This window comes from Eriocheir sinensis, unplaced genomic scaffold (assembly GCF_024679095.1).
Source record: "Eriocheir sinensis breed Jianghai 21 unplaced genomic scaffold, ASM2467909v1 Scaffold547, whole genome shotgun sequence".
In the NCBI taxonomy this organism is placed as follows: domain Eukaryota; kingdom Metazoa; phylum Arthropoda; class Malacostraca; order Decapoda; family Varunidae; genus Eriocheir; species Eriocheir sinensis.
This window is the reverse complement of record NW_026111884.1, coordinates 76,366-102,500: the sequence shown is the minus strand read 5'-3', so window position 1 is coordinate 102,500 and position 26,135 is coordinate 76,366. Positions and strand designations below refer to the sequence as shown.

Genomic DNA, 26,135 nt, shown 5'->3' with positions numbered 1-26,135 from the left:
TATACATATATATATATATATATATATATATATATATATATATATATATATATTCATATATATATATATATATATATATATATATATATATATATATTTTTTTTTTTTTTTTTTTTACAGAAAAGGAGACAGTTCAAGGGCGTGAAAAAAAATAATGAAAAAAAAGCCCGCTACTTACTTCTGAATAGAGTACAGAGGAGTTGCCAAAAAGAGGTCAATTTCGGGAGGAGAGGTGTCCTGATACCCTTCTCTTGAAAGAGTTGAAGTCGTAGGCAGGAGGAAATACAGCTGAAGGAAGATTGTTCCAGAGTTTACTAGCGTGAGGGATGAAAGAGTGAAGATGCTGGTTAGCTCTTGCATAAGGGGTTTGGACAGTATAGGAATGAGCTTTATTAGAAAGTCGTGTGAGGCGAGGCCGCGGGAAGGGGGGAGGCATGCAGTTAGCTGGTTCAGAAGAGCAGTCAGCGTGAAAATATCGATAGAAGATAGAAAGAGAGGCAACATCGCGACGGAATTTAAGAGGTAGAAGGCTATCAGTAAGAGGAGGAGAGCTGATGAGACGAAGAGCCTTAGACTCCACTCTGTCCAATAGAGCTGTGTGAGTGGAGCCCCCCCACACGTGAGATGCTCACTCAAAATGGCGAACCATAACCATGCCTCGGAGTCCCCGCCTGGGGGGGGGGGGGACTACAAATTCCCCCAGGGAAGACTCCCCTTCTGGCTGCCGACTTGAGAGGTGTCTTGATAACTCCTCGAACCTCTTTGTTATCAATTTCTGCAACACTCGCAGTCTTCGTTCTAATTTTCATTCTGTGGAACACCATCTCTCCTCCTCTAAAGCTCACCTTCTCTTCCTCACCGACACACAGGAGAGAGAGAGAGAGAGAGAGAGAGAGAGAGAGAGAGAGAGAGAGAGAGAGAGAGAGAGAGAGAGAGAGAGAGAGAGAGAGAGAGAGAGAGAGAGAGAGAGAGATTTATATAACCTTACATAGATAATCAGACAACACATACCCTATGGTCCTGACATGGTGGTCTTTCCTCAAATCTAAGTGAAATTATATTACTCAACTGGCACCTAAACTTGGAATTTCGCAAAGTGTCAACGATTATAAACAATATCGATTTGTACACATTCGTACATCCATAAGTATTTTAAAACATTTGATCGGTTTTCCTCGGTGGCGACGTTTCTCAAGAGGGAACATGCTACGGGTTGAGAGCCTTTCATCATAAGGTTTGTTGCGCAAGGAAGGGATTGTTTTTGTCGCTTGACGCTCAACACCTAATTTAGCAATGTTCTTTGCATGGTGGGGTGACCAAAACTGTACCGCACATTCCAAGTGAAGTCTGACTAAGCTATAGTAAAGCGGGAGTATTACATCTTTATTTTTGAATAAAAAGTTGCTTTAAATGAGGCCCAGCATTCTCTTCATTTTATTTGCTGCATCGATGCATTATTGTGAGAATTTAAGGTTTGACACGATTTTGATACCCAGGTCCCAGACCCACTGAACGCTTTTGAGTTTAACGCTACGCATTTCGTGATCGAACCTCTTATTTCTTGTTCTAACTTGAAGAATCTGGCACTTATCTACATTAAAGGGCATCTCCCTTCTATCTGACCAAGCTGAAATTTTATGCAAGTCTTCTTGGAGACTTTGTCTGTCTTCGTCAGTGAGGACGGAGTTACCAATCTTTGTGTCGTCTTCAAATTTTAGCAATGAGATTATCGAGTCCAACGTCCACATCGTTGATGTAAATAATAAAGAGCACGGGGCCAAGACTCGAGCCCTGAGGGACACCACCAGTGACCGGCGCCCACTCTGAGTTAAATCCGGCGATCACCATTCTTTGTTGTCTGTTGCTCAACCAATCTGCGATCCACTGATGTACTTGACCGTCAATACCTAGTTGCTTTAATTTAGAGAGATAATAATGGTGTTTATCTTTATCAAACGCTTTCTGAATATCCAAATATGCTACATCCAAGAATTTGGTTACGTCATAAACTGTGAAGATGTTGTTGTAAAGGTACTGTCAGTAAGTTTGATAGGCCGCGGGAGGGGGGGAGGCATGCAGTTAGCAAGTTCAGAAGAGCAGTCAGCATGCAAAGATCGATAGAAGATAGAAAGAGAGGCAACATGGCGGCGGAATTTGAGAGTTAGAAGACTATCAGTATGAGGAGGAGAGCTGATGAGACGAAGAGCCTTTGACTCCACTCTGTCAAGGAGAGCTGTGTGAGTGGACCCCCACCCCCCCCACACACACATGAGATGCATACTCCATACGAGGGCGGACAAGGCCCCTGTAAATGGATAGCAACTGTGCGGGGGAGAAGAACTGGCGGAGACGGTACAGAACGCCCAGCCTCGAGGAAGCTGATTTAGTAGGAGATGAGATATAAAGTTTCCAGTTGAGATTTTTAGTTAAGGATAGACCGAGGATGTTTAGTGTTGAAGAAGGTGATAGCTGAGTGCTGTCAAAGAATAGGGGATAGTTGTTTGGAAGATAGTGTCGAGTGGATAGGTGGAGAAACTGTGTTTTTGAGGCGTTGAAGGACACCAGGTTCCTCTTTCCCCAATCGGAAATAATAGTAAGTCTGAGGCTAAGCGTTCTGTTGCCTCCAGCCTTGAATCGTTTAGTTCCTGTAGGGTGGGTCTTCTATTAAAAGAAGTACTTCATTGGTAGTTATTTCAAGGTTAGGCAATGCATGCATGGGATTTACAGTAGTGTTATTGTCTTCGCTGGTGTTGGTAGTGGTGGCGGTACGACTACTATATAATTATATTCTTTAGTAATAATACTGAGAAAAATATTTGTTTAACAAGTTTGCAAAGTGGTGGCTTTCAATCACTAATTCGCCGTCACAATTAGGGGTCCAATTCCACTTCTGATCGCCTTCCTGTTGTTTATATACATGGAGAAAGATTTTAGATTATTTTCACAGTTGGCTGCAATGTTTTCTTCATATCGACGCTTTGCCTGACATACTAATCTTTTAACTCGCCGCCTGGCTTCATGGTATAGTCTTATGTTTTCGTGCGTGTTTTGTTCTTTATTTAACCTGTAAGACAATTTTCTCTCCTTAATTAACCGAATGTTTAATTTCGCTATTAAACTAAGGTGGGCTTTTATTAGTGTTACTTCGCTTCTCGCACAAGGGGACAAATGTGTTCTGCTGAGTGAGTAAATGATTGTTAAAGCTAAGCCAGGCTTCCACTACGTTGCCATCATCTGATAGTTTTATTTCCGTTAGTTTTTGTCGGATTTCTACGAAATTTGCTCTTTTGAAATTGGGCACCCTTACTTTATTTTCAGTCACTGATATTTGAGCTCCAATGTCGACGCGCATTAATCTATGATCGCAAGAATCGAGGTATTCTCCTACCGTGACATTACTGACAAGGTTATCTTGGGTCGCTATAACAAGGTCCAGTATGTTATTTTGTCGAGTTTGTCGAGTCATTGTATGTGACTCTCCTTCTGTACCTGACAGTGTCGCCCAGTCGATATGGGGGAGGTTAAAGTCTCCTAATATCAGTGAGTCGCTGTTATTAAGTGACTGCCTTAAAACGCTGTACATTTCAACATCATCGAGAGAGAGAGAGAGAGAGAGAGAGAGAGAGAGAGAGAGAGAGAGAGAGAGAGAGAGAGAGAGAGAGAGAGAGAGAGAGAGAGAGAGAGAGAGAGAGAGAGAGAGACTAAACTTAGCCTTTCGGTTCAAGGTCTTGAACGAATTAAAAATGCAGGCACGTTTCTGAAATTGAATCCGTGGAATTGATGGCGGGAGTGTGCGTGCCGGGGGGCGAGGGTATCGGGGAGGGACAACTCTATGGCTATATAATGACAGGCTGAGAGCTGGATGACACCATTCCTCTTCCGGGGATCGTTAGGAGAAGATGGGCCGTCACATGTATTGGCTGGCATTTGCCTTCTGCACCCTCGCTCTTGCTTCCGCGAAGGTAAGTGATATATATATATATATATATATATATATATATATATATATATATATATATATATATATATATATATATATATATATATATATATATATATATATATATATAATGTATACACTGTGAGTACGTAGGAAAAACCCCACCGAAACAGGCGTATGCCACTCTCGATGAGTTATTTACGGGAATCGAGGAGTGTGCTGCAACCCACCAAAGACTCTTCCTATCTCCTCTCTTTCGGTTACCCAGTTGTCTCATCAACACCAGAGATTAGTTCAGAATGCTCTCTAAAGACAAATCATCTTACTATCCACTTAACACTACATACATGAAGCAACGCATACCATTTCTTATTTTTTTTCAAAATTTATGATTGCTTCACTAGAAAATGCTTCAGAGTTCCCGTTTAGAGGGGGGGGGGGGAGCACAAATGCCCCCGAGAGGACTCCCCTTTTGGCTTTCGATCTGAGAAGCGTCTTGATAGCTCCTCTTTTTTATATATATCAACTTTTGCAAAATTCGCAGTCTTCGTTCCAGTTTTCATTCTGTGGAGCATCATCTCTCCTCCTGTAAACCTCACCTTCTCTTCCTCACCGAGACACAGATCTCGGCGGCTTCTGACAGTAATCTCTACTCTGTTAATACTATCTCTATCCCAAATTTCAATCCGAAGCTGGATGTTGTGTCTACGTACGCAACGACATCACATGCTCTTGTGATGACCTAGACTTCATAATTTTCCATCATCTGGCTAAGACTTCATTGTCACTATTACTAAATAAATTTGTGTGGTTTATTTCTCAATTAACTGTATCAAGTATGTAAAATTCTTTGACCACTTGAACTCTTAACTGGAACACATCTTGACTCTGTCTCCCTTCGTTGAAATCTCCATCTTAGGAGATTTCAATGTTCACCACCAGCTTTGACTTTCATCTTCTTTCACTGACCAGCCTGGTGAACAAGCCTACAACTTTGCTTTCCTCAACGATCTAGAGCAGTTGGTTCAGCACCCTACACGTATTCAGCTCGGTGGGACGACCTGAGGATGAACTTCTTATATTTACCGTGGAGTGATTACTGCTTCCAGGAGAGAGACCCCTCTGTGTGTGCCCAGCGCATCACAGAGGTGATTGTCTCTGGAATGGAGGCACACATTCCATGTACTTTCTCTACTCCCCATGCTAAAAAGCCTTGGTTTAATCACGCTTATTCTGGTGCTGTCAAAGATAGAGAGGCAGCTCACAAAAGATACCAGAGCCTTCGCACTCCTGCTAACCACAATTTTTATATTCTGCCCGGAACCGTGCAAAATCTATTCTTCGACTTACCAAAACCTCTTTCATAAATAGAAAATGTCAAAACCCTGCTTTTTTCTAATTCTTCCCAGGACTACTGGCACCTAGCCAAAAATATATCCTCCAATTTCACTTCTTCATCTTTCCCTCCTCTCTTTAACCCTGACGGCAGCACCGCCGTCTCATCTGTCTCTAAAGCTGAACTCTTTTTCTCAAACTTTCTGTAAAAAGCCCACTTTGAACGATTCTGGGCATATTCCTCCCACTCATCCCCCCTATGACTCCTTTATGCCTTTTATTAAGATTCTTAAGAACGATGTTTTCTATGCCCTCTCTGGCCTCAGCTCTCAGAAGGCTTACGGATCTGATGGAGTGCCTCCTATTGTCCTTAACAATTGTGCCTCCGTGCTGACACCCTGTCTGGTCAAACTCTTTCGCCTCTGCCTATCAACATCTACCATTCCTTCCTGCTGGAAGTATGCCTTCATACAGTCTGTGCCTAAAAAGGGTGACCGTTCCAATCCCTCAAACTACCGCCCTATAGCTTTACTTTCCTGTCTATCTAAAGCTTTTGAATCAATCCTTAACCGGATGATTCAAAAGCATCTTTCCACTTCTGACCTTCTATCTGATTGCCAATATGGGTTCCGCAAGGGGCGTTCTACTGGCGATCTTCTTACTCTCTTAACTGACTCTTGGTCATCCTCTTTTAGTCGTTTCGGTGAAACTTTCTCAGTTGCGCTAGACATATCGAAAGCTTTCGATAGAGTCTGGCACAAGTCTTTGCTTTCTAAACTGCCCTCTTTCAGATTCTATCCTTCTCTCTGTTCCTTTATCTCCAGCTTCCTTTCCGGAAGTTCTATCTCCGCTGTGGTAGATGGTCACTGTTTTTCCACTAAACCTATCAACAGTGGTGTTCCGCAGGCCTCTGTCCTATCACCCACTCTCTTCCTGTTATTCATCAATGATCTTCTTTCCATAACAAACTGTCCTATTCATTCATACGCCGACGACTCCACTCTGCATTATTCAATTTCTTTCAATAGAAGACCTTCTCGACAGGAATTTTAAGACTCCAGGCTGGAGGCTGCAGAACGCTTAACCTCCGACCTTACTATCATTTCCGATTCGGGTAAAATGAACCTTGTGTCCTTCAATGCCTCAAAAACCCAATTTTCCCACCTATCAACTTGACACAATCTTCCAAACACCTATCCCCTATTCTTCAACAACACTTAGCTGTTATCATCTTCACCACTAAATATCCTCGGTCTGCCCTTAGCTCAAAATCTTAAATGGAAACTTTACATCTCGCACTAAAGCAGCCTCCTCGAGGTTGGGCGCTCTGTATCGTCTCCGCCAGTTCTTCTCCGCCACACAGATGCTATCCATTTATAGGGGCCTTGTCCGCCCTTGTATGGAGTATGCATCTCGCGTGAGAGGGTGGTTCGACTCGCACAGCTCTCCTGGGCTGAGTGGAGTCTAAGGCTCTTCGTCTCATCAGCTCTCCTCCTCCTACTGACAACCTTCTACCTCTTAAATTCCGCCGCCATGTTGCCTCTCTTTCTATCTTCTATCGATATTTTCATGCTGACTGCTCTTCTGAACTTGCTAACTGCATGCCTTCCCCGCTTCCGCGGCCCAGCTGCACACGACTCATCACTATACTGCTCATCCCTATGCTGTTCAAACCACTTGTGCAAGAGTTAACCAGCATCTCCATTCTTTCATCCCCTTTACTGGTAAACTCTGGAACAGTCTTCCTTTGTCTGTATATCCTCTTGCCTATGACTTGACCTTTTTCAAGAAAAGTGTATCAGGACACCTCTCCACCCGAAATTGACCTCTCTTTTGGCTACTCTTTACTTTTATCTTTTATGGGAGCGGCGAGTAGCGGGCTTTTTTTTTGGTACTCTTTTTGTTGCCCTTGAGCCGTGTCCTTTGATGTAAAAAACAAACAAACAAACAAACGAATAAGTGTAGGATAAGCCTGGGGGAAAAGAGTACTGAGTTTAAATATTTAAGGACACTTTTATATACGCATGTACATAGTTGGGCGTTATCGCGATAAGTTATCGCGATACTTTATCGCTGATAACAAAATCGGGTTATCGGCCATCCGCTACTTATTTAAATATATATCGGTATCTTCGTTACTTTTGTAACCAAACTAGCGATAATCGCTACTTTTTTCCGCCTCTCAGAAAAAAGTCTCCTCCCTATTGCGCATGCGTGGCCCGGGCGCCCGGTGTTGTATGAAAAAACTTCGGGGTATGGAATATCTTCGGTGAAGAGATTTCATACTTAGATCACCATTAAAACACTAGGTTATTTTTTTTTTTATGTTACTCAAAAATTAATATATCAAAGAGAACAATCATTTAACTTTGCCCCAAAAATGATTATTCACTGCCTCAAATTTGATATTCCATATTCGTTTGTGTGAGCATGCCATGGTATTGAAGGCACCCGGTGTTGTGTTATTTGGTGTCCCATCGTCAAAAGCTGGCGCTTTTGTTTACAAACATTGGTCTCTCGTAAACTACGCATGTTCAGACCAGTAAGCGTAGCCCTGTACAGTCTGACAAAGCTTTTTAACGCATTAAGAGTTGCTGGAAGGCTGAATCAGACATACAGTACCACCATCCTCGCTGTTTCTAGAACTACACTCTGTACATATAAATACAACTCGTACAGTGTCGTTCTAGAAACAGCGAGGATGGTGGTAGTGGTACTGTATGTCTGATTCAGCCTTCCAGCAACTCTCAATTACGGTTAAAAAGCTTTGTGAGACTGTACAGGTCTACGCTTGCTGGTCTGAGCATGCGCAGTTCACGAGAGACCAGTGTTTGTAAACAAAAGCGCCAGCTTTTGACGGTGGGGACGCCAAATAACACAACACCGGTTCAGGCGTTTGTAGTATTACTGTCCATAGGTTCGTGTCAACGTGTGGTTTTCAGGTTTTGTAAGTTTTCTAAAATACAGATAATGAAAATTTGAATTCATCTATGTTTTTTTATTTGAAATATCAATATAGTATCGTTTTCGCCTATCGGACTTATCGCTAGCTAGTATCGGAATTGTGAATTTGTATCGGGTATCGGGTATCGGTTATCGCCTATATTTGTGTCTCCAGTTAACGAATATCGGTTATCACCGATAAGGTTTTCCATTATCAGTTACCGGTTATCGGGAATAAGGTTTTCTGTTATCGTGCCCAGCTATGCGCTTGTAGGTATGGAAGGTGAGGTGAGGGAAAGAGCAGGGAAGGGCAGATAGGTAGTAGTGTGTTGGGGAGAGTTATGAGAGGAAACAGTATGAGCATGGGGGTACAAAAGTGAATAGGTAACAGTATTATCCTGCCAACTCTGTCATATGGATCAGAGACATGGAATGCAGCACAACAATAAAAAATACGTGCAGTGGACATGAGTTATACAAGAGGTGCATGTAGTGGGTCTGGATGAGATGGAGAAAGTAATGAAAGTGTATGAAGGAAAAGAGAGAGGGAGGGACGGGTACCTAGGAAGGACGCGTAATGTACGTGAGAGAGAGAGAGAGAGAGAGAGAGAGAGAGAGAGAGAGAGAGAGAGAGAGAGAGAGAGAGAGAGAGAGAGAGAGAGAGAGAGAGAGAGAGAGAGAGAGATTTTACATAGAGTTACATAGAAAATCAGACCACACACACCCCATGGTCCAGACTAGGTGGTCTGTCCATTAAACCTAAAAGTGAATCTACATTAATCAGATGGCTCCAAAACGTTGCATTTCAACTCTAGTTAATATTAAGTTGAAGGAAGTGACGGTCGAGCTTGTTTTTAAAGGAGTCAATCGTGTTACACTGGACCACTGAAGGCGGGAGCTTATTCCATTCTCGCACTACAACGTTGGTGAAGAAAAATTTGGTACAGTCTGAATTTACTTGTCTACATTTGAGTTTTATGCCATTGTTCCTGGTACGCAAAGTGTCATCGATCATAAACAATGTTGATCTGTCTACATTCGTGCGTGAGAGAGAGAGAGAGAGAGAGAGAGAGAGAGAGAGAGAGAGAGAGAGAGAGAGAGAGAGAGAGAGAGAGAGAGAGAGAGAGAGAGAGAGAGAGAGAGAGAGAGAGAGAGAGAGAGAGAGAGAGAGAGAGATACACTGCCTCTTCCTTTCCAACAGGACGAGGAGCGCGCGGCGACTCCAATCATTCTTGACGTAAGTACAGAATCAATATTTTAACTTTTTTTAAGTGCTGCTTTTATTACTTGGGACTTCAGGTCTCCTGGGCCAAGACCAAGGTACAGGTATTTGGAGGCTTGCTACATGAAGCAGTATAGTCTGTTCATGCGTGTGGCGAGGACATTGAGATCGCGGAAAAGCTCACATATCTTGGTGGAGTAATTCAGAACAACGGTGAGTCTCGCCAGGAAGTCTTGCGGCTGATCGGCCTGGCCCACGGTGTTATGGACTCGCTCAGCAGGAGTGTATGGCGTTGACGACACCTGTATACATAGAAGGACAAAGCTCCCAATCTTCCAATCCTTTGTGCTCCCTGTCATTTCCTAAGGCTGTGAGACATGAATTTTAGAGTGGTCGAGTGAGTGAAGCGTGGTGCGCTGAGACGGTTTGGACACGTGATGAGCATGGAGGAGAGTTAATTTGTGAAGAGAGTTTATGAGGGAAGGATTGAGGGAAGAGGTGTCAGGGAGAGAACACCTGTGAAGTGGATCAATAGGGTGAGCGAGCACTGGAGCAAGATTAGGAAGTAGCAGGATGGAGTGTGCTGAGAGGGAGTGCCAGAACAGGGAGACACTTCTGCTGCGGCCACCCCTTGGAGGGAACAGGGCGTCGGAAATACAGATAGAACAGATAGACGATATGAAATTATTTATGAAATTATGTTAGAGGGAACAAAACGCTACTGACAATAGGGAAATGCACTATTGGACATGGCGCTACTGTCAGTTCTGGTGCAGATGTCCTGGACGTAATAATAATAATAATAATAATAATAATAATAATAATAATAATAATAATAATAATAATAATAATAATAATAATAAACTGTTTATTGCATGAAGTACCCGGCAGCCCTAGAGCTGAAAATATACATCAATGGAAAATGAAATGAAATGAATGAGACAAATGAACAAAGTAGCATGATTGAAAATAAAAAGGAAAATAGAAATAACAATGATAGCAGTAATCATAGTAAAGTTAATAATAATAATCATGATAATAATAATGATAAGAATAATAGTAATCATAATCATAATAATATATCGGCAAGGTTCGGTCTATGAACTGGTGATCTTGTTTCTGATTACCAGTGTGGGTTCGGCAAGGTTCGGTCTACGAACTGGTGATCTTGTTTCTGATAACCAGTGTGGGTTCGGCAAGGTTCGGTCTATGAACTGGTGATCTTGTTTCTGATAACCAGTGTGGGTTCGGCAAGGTTCGGTCTACGAACTGGTGATCTTGTTTCTGATAACCAGTGTGGGTTCGGCAAGGTTCGGTCTACGAACTGGTGATCTTGTTTCTGATAACCAGTGTGGGTTCGGCAAGGTTCGGTCTACGAACTGGTGATCTTGTTTCTGATAACCAGTGTGGGTTCGGCAAGGTTCGGTCAACGAACTGGTGATCTTGTTTCTGATAACCAGTGTGGGTTCGGCAAGGTTCGGTCTACGAACTGGTGATCTTGTTTCTGATAACCAGTGTGGGTTCGGCAAGGTTCGGTCAACGAACTGGTGATCTTTGCTTTCCTAAGTGACTTTGGGTCATCCTTTCTTAGCAGTTTCAGTGAAACTGTTGCTGTTGCCTTAGACATCTCGAAAGCCTTTGTCAGACCCTGGCATAAATCTTTGCTTTCTAAACTACCCTCCTACATATTCTATCCGTCTCTCTGTACTTTTTTCTCTAGTTTCCTTTAAGACCGATCCATCTCTGCTGTGGTAGACGGTCACTGTTCTTCCCCTAAACCTATCAACAGTGCTGTTTCACAGGGCTCTGTTCTATCTCCCACTTATTCATTTGTTCATTAATGATCTCTTTAAAACAAATTGTTCGATATCCAACCTTCCGGCAAAGACTACTCTGCATCTTTTTTTATATGTTTTGGCCTATGGCGCCGGTAGGCTTTCTTGATGGGGCCTGATGGTCGACCCCAGGTCGTTGTGGAGTAAGAAAGTGTTTACAGTGGTATACCATCTTGCTTGTCTCACGCTGCCCCCCGGAGGTCATCTTTGAGCCTCCCTCTAGAGAGATAATCTCGAGTCCGGGCTCATAGGTGGTCCTCAGGACAGCATGTGGGTAGTCTTAGGCTACTCGGCGATGGCTGAAAACTCACAGCTGTGGCGGCGGGCAGAACTTGAACCAGCTTCCTCCTGGACGCCGCGCCTTCACGTTGACGGTTAAGCATTCAGCCACCCCTCCCTGACTACTCAACCCCGATTACCCAATATTTTTTAACAGAAGATAATTTAAACAGGTATTGCGGACCTTTAGGCTGCAGAACGCTTAACTGAGACCTTGGTATCATATTTGAGCAGGGTAGAGATAACTTGGTGTCCTTCAATGTCTCGAAAACTCAATTTCTCCACCTCTAAATTCGACAATGTTTCAAACACCTATCCCCTATTATCCGATATATCTCAACTGACATTTTGTTTTACATTGAACCCTTTCGGTCAATCCTCAACTCGCTATCTGAAAATTGCTCATCTCTTACTAAATCAACTTCAACGAGGTTAGGCGTTCTGTATCGTCTCCACCAGATGTTTTCCCATCCCAGATGCTGTCCATTTACTAAGACTTATTCCTTCCTCTTATGGAGTATGTATCTCATGTGTGTGTGTGTGTGTGTGTGTGTGTGTGTGTGTGTGTGTGTGTGTGTGTGTGTGTGTGTGTGTGTGTGTGTGTGTGTGTGTGTGTGTGTGTGTGTGTGTGTGTGTGTGTGTGTGTGTGTGTGTGTGTGTGTGTGTGTGTGTGTGTGTGTGTGTGTGTGTGTGAGAGAGAGAGAGAGAGAGAGAGAGAGAGAGAGAGAGAGAGAGAGAGAGAGAGAGAGAGAGAGAGAGAGAGAGAGAGATGCACTGCCTCTTTCTTTCCAACAGGACGAGGAGCGCGCGGCGACTCCAATCATTCTTGACGTAAGTACAGAATCAATATTTTCACTTTTTTAAGTGCTGCTTTTATTACTTGGGACTTCAGGTCTCCTGGGCCAAGACCAAGGTACAGGTATTTGGAGGCTTGCTACATGAAGCAGTACAGTCTGTTCATGCGTGTGGCGAGGACAATGAGATCGCGGAAAAGTTCACATATCTTGGTGGAGTAGTACAGAACAACGATGAGTCTCGCCAGGAAGTCTTGCGGCTGATCGGCCTGGCCCACGGTGTTATGGACTCGCTCAGCGCGAGTGTCTGGCGCTGTCGATACCTGTGTAGAAGGACTAAGATCCGGATCTTTGAGTCCCTTGTGCTTCCTGTCTTTCTCTAAGGCTGTGGGACATGGACACTGATCAGTAACTTGAAGAGGCGGATTGAAGAGGCGGCCTTTGGTAATAAGTGTGTCGCTGGGATGACTGTGTCAAACCAGCGACTACTCCGTGAGATCTATATGACATATATTATCCGCATAGTCCGTTAATTTGAATACCGGTGATACCAGTTCGGAAAACTCAGATACCGGCAGTACCAGTACCGGTACCTGTTGGTGGCGCCAGTTTCGAGTATCACTTCAGTACCAGTACACATAGTGCCGCCAGTACCGGTACTTAGATAATCGGCAGTATCCTAACAACGTATGCCTCAATTGGGAAAAGAAGATGAAGTTTACAAAATAAATGATGCTCAACAAAATGTAAATTCGTGTGGACTGCGAACGTAAAAAAAAATGGATACAATAACAACAGGATCCATCAAGACACCTCTTTTGGTCGTCACCTGAAGTGGGATCCAATTAAGACACTTCTCATCCCTGCCTAAGGTCGGAAGATCTAGGCAGTGTTAAGAACTTGTATAAAGTAATATATTTTGTAACCTTTTAAAGGACATGACAACAGTAAATGAAAGAAAAGATGTTAAGAGTATGCTCAGCTACTCCTTGGTGATATTTGAGACAGAAAGAGGACACAGAGGTTGGTATAATAAGACACTTTCGCTTCTCACGTCAGCTATTTATAAAGGTCAAAGAGGGGGTCAGTCGGGTTCTAATGAGTGTTTCTTCAGGTTCACGGTACAGAAGAAGGGTCAGACTACAACCAGGGTCATAAAACTACTACTTTAAATACCCACAGCTCATACGCAAGCCTTGTCAAATGTGTGTTCTTGGGCAGTGAAATGTCTTGTAATACGACCCTCTGAGAGTGTAAGGACACAAATGACTTCAGGAAGCTTACAGCACCTCCCCTCGGACCCTTCTGTGTATCAGTCAGTCATTGGGGCACTCCCGAGGGGCGCGTCGTACCTCGGGTGTGGAAAACTTCCGAGAAAGATCGAATGAGTGTCGAGTTTTTGCAAATAAAAGCTGGAAAATGGTATGATAAAATCATAAAAGAATCCATAAGACTGGGACATGCAGGCACCAATATACACAGAAAAGGCAACGTTAGGAGAAATCGCCCTACTTACGGAGGCCGTCACGTTGGCCCTAGTGCCAGTAGTGTGTGTGGGGGGGGGGTCCCATTACCCCGGGACACACGGCCAGTATGACATCCAGGTTAACCCGGTGGTAGCTGCGGGGATCATGTTTCTTAAAGGTCCCTCTGAATGAGAAAAATGAGAAAAAATCATCACTCACGCAAATCATTTCATAATATATATCAATGCATTTGTGACCAGTTTATGCATCATCTATTTTGGGGGGCTTATATTATGGCAAAAATTTGGCCCATCGCTGGTACACGGTAAAGCCACAAATTTGGCCCGTCGCTGCTACCGGGTTAACCACAATTTACCTTCCCAGGTACCCGATTATTGGGCTCGAAAAGGAGAATAAACAGCTTGGCGGGTTGTGCGCCGACTGCCCAGTCAATTTGAAACCGGGTACGCGGATTCATGGGGAGGCGGTGGCTGAGTCGACAGAGTGACGGCGCCGCGTTCAGGAGGACGCGAGTTCAATCCCCGCCCGGTGCCACCAAGCTGGGATTTTTTAGCCGCCGCCGAGTGGCTTAAAACTACCCACATTCTGTCCAGAAGACCACCTATCAACCCGGACTCTAGATTCTAGGATTAAAGATGAGCTCCGGGAGGGCAGCATGAGCCAATTGAAGATGGCGCCACTATAAACACTCGCCTGCGCCAGAACGGGCTGGGTCGACCATCAGGCCCCACCGGGAAGAGGCCTAACGGCGCAGTAGCCCGCGACGTAGAAAAAAAAAAAATAAGCGTGCTAACCCCTAGACCGTCGAAGCGCTTTGAAAGTAAGGAAAGATCTAACATAAGAAATAACCGTCCTATCAGCTTACTCTTAGTTATATATCTTTCATATACGAATCACAAACAGCACAAAGGGGGGGAGGCGGTGGCTGAGTGGTTAGAGTGCCGGTCCCGCATTCGCCGCGTCCTGGATGATGCCGCTTCGAGTCCGCCGCTACCACCTGGGATCTTCCAGTCACCGCCGAGTGGCCTAAGACTACCCACATGCTGTCCTGAAGACCACCTATCAACCCTGACTCTAGAGGAACTGTTCAAGGGAAATAATAGGGGCTTCGTGGGGCAGTGGTTAGCACACTCAGCTCACAACCGAGCGATTCCCGGGCGGAGTGGAAAAAATTGGGCGGCTTTTCTGATACCCTACGCCCCTGTCCACCCAGCAGTGAATGGGTACCAGGTATTAATCGGGGGTTGTGTCCCGTCTCCTGGGATCTGTTCCCTTCTCCTATAATTCCTTCCCCTTTTGTCTCTCGCCGGCATATGACCACAGATGTTGCGCCGACTAAACGAAACTCTCCAACTTTCAAAGGAAATAAAAAATGAGCTCCGGGGGTCAGCATGAACCAAGATCAGTTGTCGCTACTATGAACACTTGCCTGCGTCCATGGGCTGGGGCCGACCACCAGACCCCTCAAGAAAGCCTACCGGCGCTATAGACCAAGATGTAAAAAAAAATAATAATAATAATCAGACAAATCAAATTCCTACTGTCGCGGAGAAGCCTCAGGCCCTGCAGTGGGTTATCCACCAGGGATCACTCTTAGCAGCAGATAAGGCAAAGGAGAAACCTAATGTGCACATATAACCTTTGTGTGGCACTGGATAACCTCACCTACTTATTTCTCTGAATTCCACTTACAGGTGCAGTGGTTAGCGTGCTTAGCTATGAATCTGCGGACCCGGGCTCGTATCCCAGCCCGGACAAAACGAGTGCAACCCACCCAGCTGTTGGGGGCTTCGTGGTGCAGTGGTTAGCACACTCGGCTCACAACCGAGAGAGCCCGGGTTCGATTCCCGGGCGGAGTGGAAAAATTTGGGCGGCTTTTCCGATACCCTACGCATCTATCCACCCAGCAGTGAATGGGTACCAGGTATTAATTGGGGGTTGTGTCCCGTCTCCTGGGGTCTGTTCCCTTCTCCTATAATTCCTTCCCCCTCCTGTCTCTCTCCGGCATATGATGACAGATGTTGCGCCGACTAAACGAAACTTTCCAACTTTTTCCACCCAGCTGTTCATCCTTCTTTTCGGGCTGATCGAGAAATGATTACCTGGGCACACCTGGTGAACATAAACTGTGGAAATACCGGGCTTCATACTGGCCCGTGTCCCCGGTAATGAGTTCTTCCTACATAAGTCTATATATACCAAGTCAAGTCACTGCTTCAAAACTGCGACCGGTACGCGCAGGAGGCGGTTTTGGGGCGGAGCAGCGGGATGACGTCACTTGGAGCCCCCCCCCAAAATCCCCGCCAGTTCAGTGGTGACTAAAGTTGGGGCCGTATGTGCACTCTGGATGTGCATTCTCGCCTTCTTTCACAGCGCGTTCAGGCAAGCCACTGACGAAAAAATATGTCTTTTTATTGTGCGTGACTGTAATTTCAATGCCTACAAACGGCGGTGTGGGGTGTGAGGGAGGGCATGTTGAAGTGATTGATTTAAATTAGTCCGCCTTTCTTCGTTTTCTCTAAATCCCTGTTTCTACATTCTCTATAATTCTTTTATAGTTTGGCTCCAAGCAGTGTCACGCATAAACCACGCCTCGGCCGTGTCTCCTCCCACAAACCTGCGTATGACTTGACTTGGTGTATATAGACTTAGCTTCCCACCACAGGCTCAAAGGAAGCGATGGAGTTGAGCACCGCAGCCACGCTCAGCTATAGTGGATGCACCCAGCTTTAACTTCACCTTTATATTGCACTAATGTAAATATATTTTTTCTCTCTATAGGGGAGTGATGACAAAGGCCACGAGGGACCGGATGGCAAAGCAGAAATGAGAGATCTGGTGAGTCTGAATAAAATTATAATGAATACGTAAGTACTCCGCAATACACACTGTACAGGTGGGTATTATAAGACCATTTCGCTTCTAACATCAACTATTTCTAAAGGTCAAAGAGGGAGGCAATTGAGTTCTAATGAGTGTTTCTTTAGGTTCACGGTACAGAAGAAGGGACAAGCTACCATCAGGTCAAAAAAACTACTCCTGGAAATGCCCAACCGTCCTAGGAAAGCCTTGTCAAATAGGTGAACTTAAGCGACAAAATGTTTAGTAATACGGCCCTCTAGGGGTCGTATTTTAAAACATTTCGTCGCCCAAGTTCACATATTTGACAAGGCTTTCGTAAGAGTTGTGGGCATTTCCAGTAGTTTTATGATCCTGGTGGTAGTTTGGCCCTTCCTCTGTACCGTGAACCTGAAGAAACACTCATTAGAACCCAATTGATCCCCTCTTTGACCTTTAGAAATAGCTGATGTGAGAAGAGAAACTGTCTTATAATACCGTCCAAATAGTTTCATCACTCTTTTCTTCCTGTCAGCTATTCCGAATACTCTTTTATTCTTTCCTCCGTTTTTTTCATTAAGACACGAGACTTCATGGAAACCAATCCTAGTGTTGTGAACGGCCACCAAGTCTTTGAAGGAGACATGGTCTTGACGGAGAGCCAGTGGCGAGCGGTCAGGGAGAGGAAGGCCCTTGCAGACCTCTCTGCGCGCTGGCCTGAACAGGGCGGCTTCCCCACCGTGCCCTACTACCTCGATACTACCGATTGTATGTAAAAATTATGTTTCCATTCACAAGCAGACAAAGACGAGCGTACAGGATGGTCGGTATTACAAGACACTTTCGCTTCTCACATCATCTATTTATAAAGCCCAAAGAGCGGGTCAGTCGGGTTCTAATGAGTGTTTATTGAGGTTCACGATACAGAAGAAGGGTCAAACTACCACCAGGGTCATAAAACTACTCCTGGAAATGCCCACAATTCCCACGAAAGCCTTGTCAAATATGTGTTCTTGGGAGGCGAAATGTCTTGTAATACGATCCTAAGAGTATTTGGCCTACTATCGAGATGTGTTAACATACTCAAAAGAACCTGAATTATAAATCTCGATTATATACGTTCAGTAACACGGCCAGTCTCTTTCTTTATACCATAAAAAAATGTATGTTTTCGGTTTTCACCTCGGACTCAGCCGTCACTGTGGCTGCCATAAATGCAGGGATTGCTCACTGGGAGCAAAACACCTGCATCAGATTCCAGCTCACGTCCAACCTCGCTCAACGGCACGTCAGGTTTTTTGAAGGGTCTGGATGCTGGTCGTATGTCGGCATGCTGGCTCAGAATGGACAAGACATTTCCATTGGAAGTGGCTGCAAAGAAGTAAGTATACTATGGTAATATTATGTCGTAACACAATAAATTATATAGTTACCATACTGCACTCCCTAATACCGCTCACTCTACACTGGTTCTGCTCCCATGACATACTCTGTTCCCTCAACATTTAAAACTTATGCCACTTGGTTTAACTGTCTTTCCATGCCTCTACTGATTCCTTGCATTAAACCTTCCCATGAAGTCTTCTCCTAGAAACCTTCCTCTATTAAGAAACCATACGAAAGTAAATGAAATTCAGGAGTCGCAGCTGTTTGCACAGAAGATGACAGCACCACAAAAACATTACCATTGATAACTAAATAATAATTAGTAATAATAAGAGATGAGATAATGATGAATAACAGTAACAAAAATAATGGTAGTTATTATCATTATCAATATTGGCATTGATATCATTATCATTGTCTTTATTTTGATCATATTACATGCATTTATATATATATCTATATATATATATATATATATATATATATATATATATATATATATATATATATATATATATATATATATATATATATATATATGTGTGTGTGTGTGTGTGTGTGTGTGTGTGTGTGTGTGTGTGTGTGTGTGTGTGTGTGTAGTTATTTAGTTGCCAGAGGCTTGACAAAGTCTTAATAACATCGTTCTCCTCGACGCGGGTCAGCTCGGCACCGTCGCCCATGAGATCGGCCACGCCATTGGGTTCGTGCACGAGCAGAGTCGCCCCGACCGTGACGACTATGTGGTCATCAATTATGGCAACATCCAAACTGGCAAGGAAAACAACTTCAATAAGTACAGCACGTCAGTGGTCAACACCTACGGCATACCATACGACTACTCATCCGACATGCACTATGGTTCTACAGTGAGGGACTTTGCATGAGTATGGTTTCCTTCGTATCATGATGACTATACGCTCCCTTATTGTAAAACGTCTCGTCGTCTTTGGGCCAGTTTTACAGTCAAATACAGCAAGTTTGTGAGGTCCCCTACCCTGCCTTCGTGGTGCAGTGGTTAGCACACTCGGCTCACAATCGAGAGAGCCCGGGTTCAATTCCTGGGCGGAGTGGAAAAATTTGGGCGGCTTTTCTGATACCCTACGCCCCTGTCCACCCAGCAGTGAATGGGTACCAGGTATTAATCGGGGGTTGTGTCCCGTCTCCTGGGGTCTGTTCCCTTCTCCTATAATTCCTTCCCCCTCCTGTCTCTATCCGGCATATGACCACAGATGTTGCGCCGACTAAACCAAACTTTCCTTTTCCCCAACTAAACACAAAATACGACGAAAATTCCTTGTAGGTCTAGTTGATATAAAAAGGTGGAGGGAATTTTAGGAAACTACACAGGAAATCTCTTTACTAGTATATCATGTAATGAGTAGAAATAGCGGATCATTGTAGTGGATATGGTTTAGTTTGGGCGATAACAATGACAGAGGGCCAGTCTCACAGTTCCCCATGATGGGTTAGTAAGCTCCCAAACCAATAGCAGAGCCTTCGAAATTTTCTTGTATAGTGTCTGGTGTTTACATTTAAGTTCACAAATTTCATGAAACTATACAGGAAGTCTTGTGTATTTAGTGTGGCATCGAAGACCTCCCCATTTTGGATTGTATGGGATTCTCTAGTTTGGTTCGGGCTGTTACGAAGACACTGTGTTGGACTGTGAAATCGGCACAGAGTGTTGGACTGTCGAACTGGCCCTTAACTCCCCGCAGCAGACTCCCCCTTGACTCATTTTTCAGGGCTTCACCAACAACGGCCAGACGACCATCGCCACCCTATATCCCTTGGCGCAGGAGCTCATCGGCCAGCGCACGGGACTCTCTCACAGGGACATACTATTGGCCAACACCATGTACGGCTGCATCGGTGAGTATGATATATGAGTAATTAAGGGGCTACTATTACACTGGGCAAATTTTCCGTGGATCTTCAGTCAAACCCCGATTTCCGCTGGCGTGGTTCTCATTTGTTTCTTGTTATTGCTGCTGATGATGATGATGGTGAGTAATACCCTCGTCCTTCGGTGAAATCTACCGTAGCTTTGGAAGATCGTGGACATGCTATGCTGTGGTATACGGTCACTGTTCTTCCCTTAAGTTGTGGCTGCCATTAATATTACTATAAATTACAAAATGAATTGCTTAATCTTCCTATTGATAAAAAAAAGGGTGTTATATTGAACGTGTTGGAGTTCTAATTTCCACGTACAATTTTTTTTTTCCAGGCAAAAAAACAAGAGAGTTAAGTGTAAGAGTGCTGGGTTGTAGTTTTCAATCTCCTTGGTAACAGAATAAATTTAATAGAATACTACATGAATTTGTGAAAAATGGTAGTTTCTGATTACTAAATACTTGATGCTCACTTAATGTTCGTTATTTTTCTATGGTATATTGTAAACACGGCCAATTGCTTTTCATCAGTTTTTAGTGCCCTGTTCTCTGCAGTAAAAGTATCTGAAAAAATAAATTTTAATTTGAAGTTTATATGTATGATACATCAGTCTTAACCACTTAAATGTGGTTATGCTTTACCATAATTTGATCATTACCTTCTAAGTCTTTTTATGACACACTTGCCATATTTTCTGTGTTACTGCTAAATACAATAACACAAATTGTCCCTAATGTTTGTCAGAGAGGCCTCAGAATTACCCTAAAAACTCCGCGCTTCTCTCGCTCCAACCACCCACCATTTTGAGCTGGGCTAAGACACCATCGCATCTCACATCAACTATTTCTAAAGGTCAAAGAGGGGATCAATCTGGTTTTCATAAGTGTTTTTTAAGGTTCATGGCACAGAAGAAGGGTCAAACTACCACCAGGGCCATAAAACTACCCCTGGAAAGGCCTACAGCTCCTACGAAAGACATGTCAAATATGTGAACTTGGGCGACGAAATGTTTTAAAATACGACCCTAAGCCCCAATGTTTCAAGGTCCTAAATACGCCCCTGGTCTCCAATCATTTACATTCCGCAGCAGTGTTGCCTCTCTGTTCCCAACCAATATTTTCATCCTGACTGCGAGGGGAGGAGGCATGCTATAAAAAAAAGTCTGTTCAGAGCATGAAGGCGGTTCATTGTGTGGCAGACTCCTGAATTCCCATGAGTGCGGCTCTGCCAGTTCGACCGCCAATTATCAGATTAGCACCGTCTCCCTACCTACCCACCCACAACCCACCTGTATATCTCTCTCTCTCCCTCTCGACCCGGGGGAGGGACCTAAGGAGACACCCCGACCACCACCACCACCACCACCAAAACGTGGCACCATGGGAAAAAATCGTTGCCACATGTCAGAATTTATACAAATCGCTTTTATAATCCTAAACATCGACACTCATTGTTCTATGTAGCTTCCTTTACTATATACATAATATATAAAATATCACTTTCAACTAGCACATGAATGTGAAATAAGAGAGAGACGCATGTACGAAGGTTGATTTGGCAGCATGGCTAGAGGTAAACGACGATACCAGCTCCACCCTGAACCGACTTCATGCTCTGAACAGACTATAACTGCATGCCTCCTCCCCTCCGCGGCCTCACACGACTTTGAACTCTTGCTCACCCCTATCCTAGCCAAATCTCTTATGCAAGTGTTAACCAGCATTTTCATTCCTTCGTCCCTCTCTTTGATAATGTCTGGCACAGCCTTCCTTGGTCTGTATTTCCTCCTGTCTGTGACTTGAACTCCTTCCTATACTGAAGGGGGGCTTCGTGGTGCAGTGGCTAGCACACTCGGCTCACAACCGAGCCCGGGCTCGATTCCCGGGCGGAGTGGAAAAACTCGGGCGGCTTTTCCGATACTCTACGCCCCTGTCCACCCAGCAGTGAATGGGTACCAGGTATTAATCGGGTGTGGTGTCCCGTCTCCTGGGATCTGTTCCCTTCTATAATTCCTCCCCCTTCTGTCTCTCTCCGGCATATGACCACAGATGTTGCACCGACTAAACGAAACTTTCCAACTTTCCTATACTGAAAAATGAGCACGTTTGCTTACTCGGACTTATTGTAGGAATTTATCTTTTCTACAAATAATGTTTATATCACTCCTATTTTAACACTCGCCAGGCCTCAACCACCATTACTTTTTCGAACCGTTTCCATCGGCGAAGTATCCATGCACTTACCATGCACTTTGAATTACATGATGAAAAAATCCCATCGCGATAGGTAACAAACATGTATGCATATGGTAAGGTATTAGTATTAAATAATTTGACCGTCAACACCAACTACAATGATCAACAATTTTCATTTTTTTAAAGATAAGTGGCTTGCTGCTTGCGGAGTGGACGCCGACCCCTGCCAGAACGGCGGGTTTTATGGAGAAGGCTGCGCTTGTGTGTGTCCCTCGGGCACCTCAGGGGCCAACTGTGAGACGGTGACGGGAGACTACTACGGTGATTGGCCGCCCCTTTGCACACCTTGTCTCTGGAGCTCTCAGAATACTTGTTCTCTTTGTTCCTCTGTAGTGAGGAAGCACCTTACGATAGCTTGGCTCTTGGGATAAAAAAGGATAACAGTTCAATCTTCAATTACAGTGTAGTCCAAGAATTCCTCATTAAATTATATCTATAGTTCAGCGAACCTTTTTGAAAACTTGGAATGATTCAGTGACTATATTATCGTTCTTTTTCTAGTGGATTATGCAAAATCAGGCTGTTTCGGCATAACTGTTGACACCAAACCTCGTCTTCCACAGACGAGTTGACGAATTCCTGCACTGAGAAAGTAACTCAGGAAGGCACCCTCACCTCGCCGGGCTATCCAAGCAACTACCCAAAGAGTGAGTGAGAGATTTACATAGATTTACATAGAAAATCAGACCACACAGACCCCATGGTCCAGACTAGGTGGCCTGTCCTTAAACCTAAGTGCTTCTACATTAATCAGATGGCTCCAAAACTTTGCATTTCATCTCTAGTTGATATTAAGTTGAAGGAAGTGACGGTCGAGCTTGTTTTTAAAGGAGTCAATCGTCTTACACTGGACCACTGAAGGCGAGAGCTTATTCCATTCTCGCACTACAACGTTGGTGGAGAAAAGAAGAGGAGAGAGAGAGAGAGAGAGAGAGAGAGAGAGAGAGAGAGAGAGAGAGAGAGAGAGAGAGAGAGAGAGGTTTGTGTGTGTGTGTGTGTGTGTGTGTGTGTCTTGTACAGAAGCCAGACACAGTGTGTGTGAGCGGGCTCCCTTTGTGTGGTGTGTTCACCCTCTGTTCCGTTCTCCCTGCCCCGCCAGTCCAGTGCGTCAAGTGGATTGTAGCTCCCGCATGCCACGTGCCCAGAGTGACCTTCTCAGACTTTAACCTGTACGGAGAGAATCCCTACTGCGGATCGACTACAGAGACGTGCTGCTACTTTGATGGCCTGGAGATCAGAACCGACAACTTGTACAACGGTGAAGTGTGAGTATACAGAGACCCTGCTCGCTCTGCCATTTTTTTTTTTTTTTTTTTTTTACGTGTACGCCTGTAGTGCCGGTAGGCTCTCTTGAGGGGCCTGGATGGAAGTCGACCCCAGCTCGTCATGGCGCAGGCAGGTGTTTATAGCGGCGTCATCTTCTCTTGGCTCATGCTGTCCCCGGAACTCGTTCTTGATTCACTTGGACGGTTTCCTCTAGAGTCCGGGTTGATGGGTGGTCTTCAGGACAGCATGTGGGTAGTTTTAAGCCACTCGGCGGTGACTGAAAAATCCAAGGTGGTAGCGTGGGGATTCGAACCCGTGTCGTCCATCACGCGGTGAATGTGGGCCCAGCACGTTACCACTCAGCCACCGCCTACCTGCCCCGTGACGGCGAGCAAGGCTGCCACTGTTACTGTTACAAGGCGTATTCACTTTTAATTATTACGTAACAAGTTTAGTTTGTGATATTCCTTTGTGCCACTAAACTTGCCCGATGGTGACCGTTTTTGGACCCTCCTTTTCTTCTATTTGTATCTTTATATTTTATTTTATTTGCATCAACGTGTATTAAAACAACTCTTTTATCACTCATTAATTACTCCATAAATGATCTCACCGTCTCGTATCCCTGGTAGCGTGATCCGGCTTTAAGTTGTTATTGGAGACTGGTGTTCGGGGATAAACAAGGGAAAAAGAAAATATACATTTATTTAAAATTAAATGAAAGTAATTTCCTTACGCAATATTCTATGCTCAGACGATCATAACACTGGCATATTCAGCAATGGATACAACATATGACAAACGACATGCCTTAAACATAATACTACAATATGTGCCCAGTTGTTGCCAATAATAATAACACTCGTCATTCCACAAGCAGTGGTTTGTATCTCTCTGCTTACATCACAATCATTATGTACTCTCCTCACAATTCCTAATAATACATTCCTATAGTATAATCTACTACAATTCACGGAAACACCAAATTATACCACACCCAGTGGTTTTACCTTTGTTTTACATCGCAATAAAATAATCACAATCCTGTCCCACTCACAATCCTACTACACATCTCCTACATTATAATCTCCAGGACAATACAGTCGGTTTCCCTTAGATCCTCGAATTTCTACTCACGATTAAGATCACAACAGCCATTCTCAGCTGAGTGAGTAGAGCAGCTCTGCTTGAAGCGAGAGCAAGGCTCAGTCTGCTTATACCACCGACTTCTAGGTCACATTTTTCTTTGCTCGAGGCGGACCTACATCCTTGACACGCCTTAATTTTCTACATAACCAGTAGCCAATACTTCCTGTCAACAACCATTGGCTCGCTCATTATGTTGTATTGTTTACTTCTCCTGCTATTCGTGATTCACTCTTAAGACACTCCCACAGTGACTTCTCTGTTCAGTTATTCGCTTATAGCATGTCGTCACGACTGACGTCACATGTTCAGAGTCTTTTGAATGGTCATCCACACACTCTGACCACGCCTACTGGGTATCTGTTTTCTGTATCTGGGTCTGGGTATCTGTTTTCCGTTACCCTCCTCGTTACCCTCCTTGTTAGTGTTTGTCCTATCAGATGTTTACACTGTTGTATATCTGTTACCCTCCTTGTTAGTGTTTTTCCTATCAGATGTTCACACTGTTGTATATCTGTTAATCTTGTTAGTGTTTGTCCTATCAGATGTTTAAACTGTTGTATATCTGTTACCCTCCTTGTTAGTGTTTGTCCTATCAGATGTTTAAACTGTTGTATATCTGTTACCCTCCTTGTTAGTGTTTGTCCTATCAGATGTTTAAACTGTTGTATATCTGTTACCCTCCTTGCTAGTGTTTGTCCTATCAGATGTTTACACTGTTGTATATCTGTTACCCTCCTTGTTAGTGTTTGTCCTATCAGATGTTTAAACTGTTGTATATCTGTTACCCTCCTTGCTAGTGTTTGTCCTATCAGATGTTTAAACTGTTGTATATCTGTTACCCTCCTTGTTAGTGTTTGTCCTATCAGATGTTTAAACTGTTGTATATCTGTTACCCTCCTTGCTAGTGTTTGTCCTGTCAGATGTTTACACTGTTGTATACCTGTTACCCTCCTTGCTAGTGTTTGTCCTGTCAGATGTTTACACTGTTGTATATCTGTTACCCTCCTTGCTAGTGTTTGTCCTGTCAGATGTTTACACTGTTGTATATCTGTTACCCTCCTTGTTAGTGTTTGTCATGTCAGATGTTTACACTGTTGTATATCTGTTACCCTTCTTGTTAGTGTTTGTCCTGTCAGATGTTTACACTGTTGTATATCTGTTACCCTCCTTGTTAGTGTTTGTCATGTCAGATGTTTACACTGTTGTATATCTGTTACCCTCCTTGCTAGTGTTTGTCCTGTCAGATGTTTACGCCTGTGTTGTTATGGTCATTCTTCTGTTTGTTCGTTTTCTGGGTCCCGACACCGTGACCACTCAAGCTCTTCCAATCCTCGGCAGGTATTGTGGCACGGACATCACTGCAGGCCAGACCTTCACTGGAACCGGTCAAGAGATGGTTTTATACTTCAGGGCGATAAATAATAATATTCGCAGGGGATGGTCTGCCCAACTCACCTTTGTGCCGCAACCGGGATGCACGTAAGTGACAAAAAAAAAAGAGGGATGGGAG

The 26,135-nt window shown here is 44.0% G+C and overlaps 1 protein-coding gene across 3 annotated transcripts in view; it reads left to right on the top strand.

Moving 5' to 3' along the window:
* Positions 1–3,878: 3,878 nt before the first annotated feature.
* LOC126993051 (protein SpAN-like) overlaps positions 3,879–26,135 on the top strand; it is a 29,063-nt gene continuing 6,806 nt past the window's right edge. The window contains exons 1-12 of one of the 3 annotated variants that reach the window (XM_050851856.1): positions 3,879–3,962; positions 9,420–9,455; positions 12,350–12,385; positions 16,617–16,673; positions 17,255–17,441; positions 17,867–18,054; positions 18,722–18,925; positions 19,805–19,931; positions 22,337–22,471; positions 22,774–22,857; positions 23,310–23,475; positions 25,964–26,104. In XM_050851856.1, the coding sequence (XP_050707813.1) occupies positions 3,900–3,962; positions 9,420–9,455; positions 12,350–12,385; positions 16,617–16,673; positions 17,255–17,441; positions 17,867–18,054; positions 18,722–18,925; positions 19,805–19,931; positions 22,337–22,471; positions 22,774–22,857; positions 23,310–23,475; positions 25,964–26,104 (1,424 nt within the window). In that variant the 5' untranslated portion in view covers positions 3,879–3,899. The remainder of the gene's footprint in view (positions 3,963–9,419; positions 9,456–12,349; positions 12,386–16,616; positions 16,674–17,254; positions 17,442–17,866; positions 18,055–18,721; positions 18,926–19,804; positions 19,932–22,336; positions 22,472–22,773; positions 22,858–23,309; positions 23,476–25,963; positions 26,105–26,135) is intronic. The other 2 variants (XM_050851857.1, XM_050851858.1) reach the window with 2 other exon arrangements.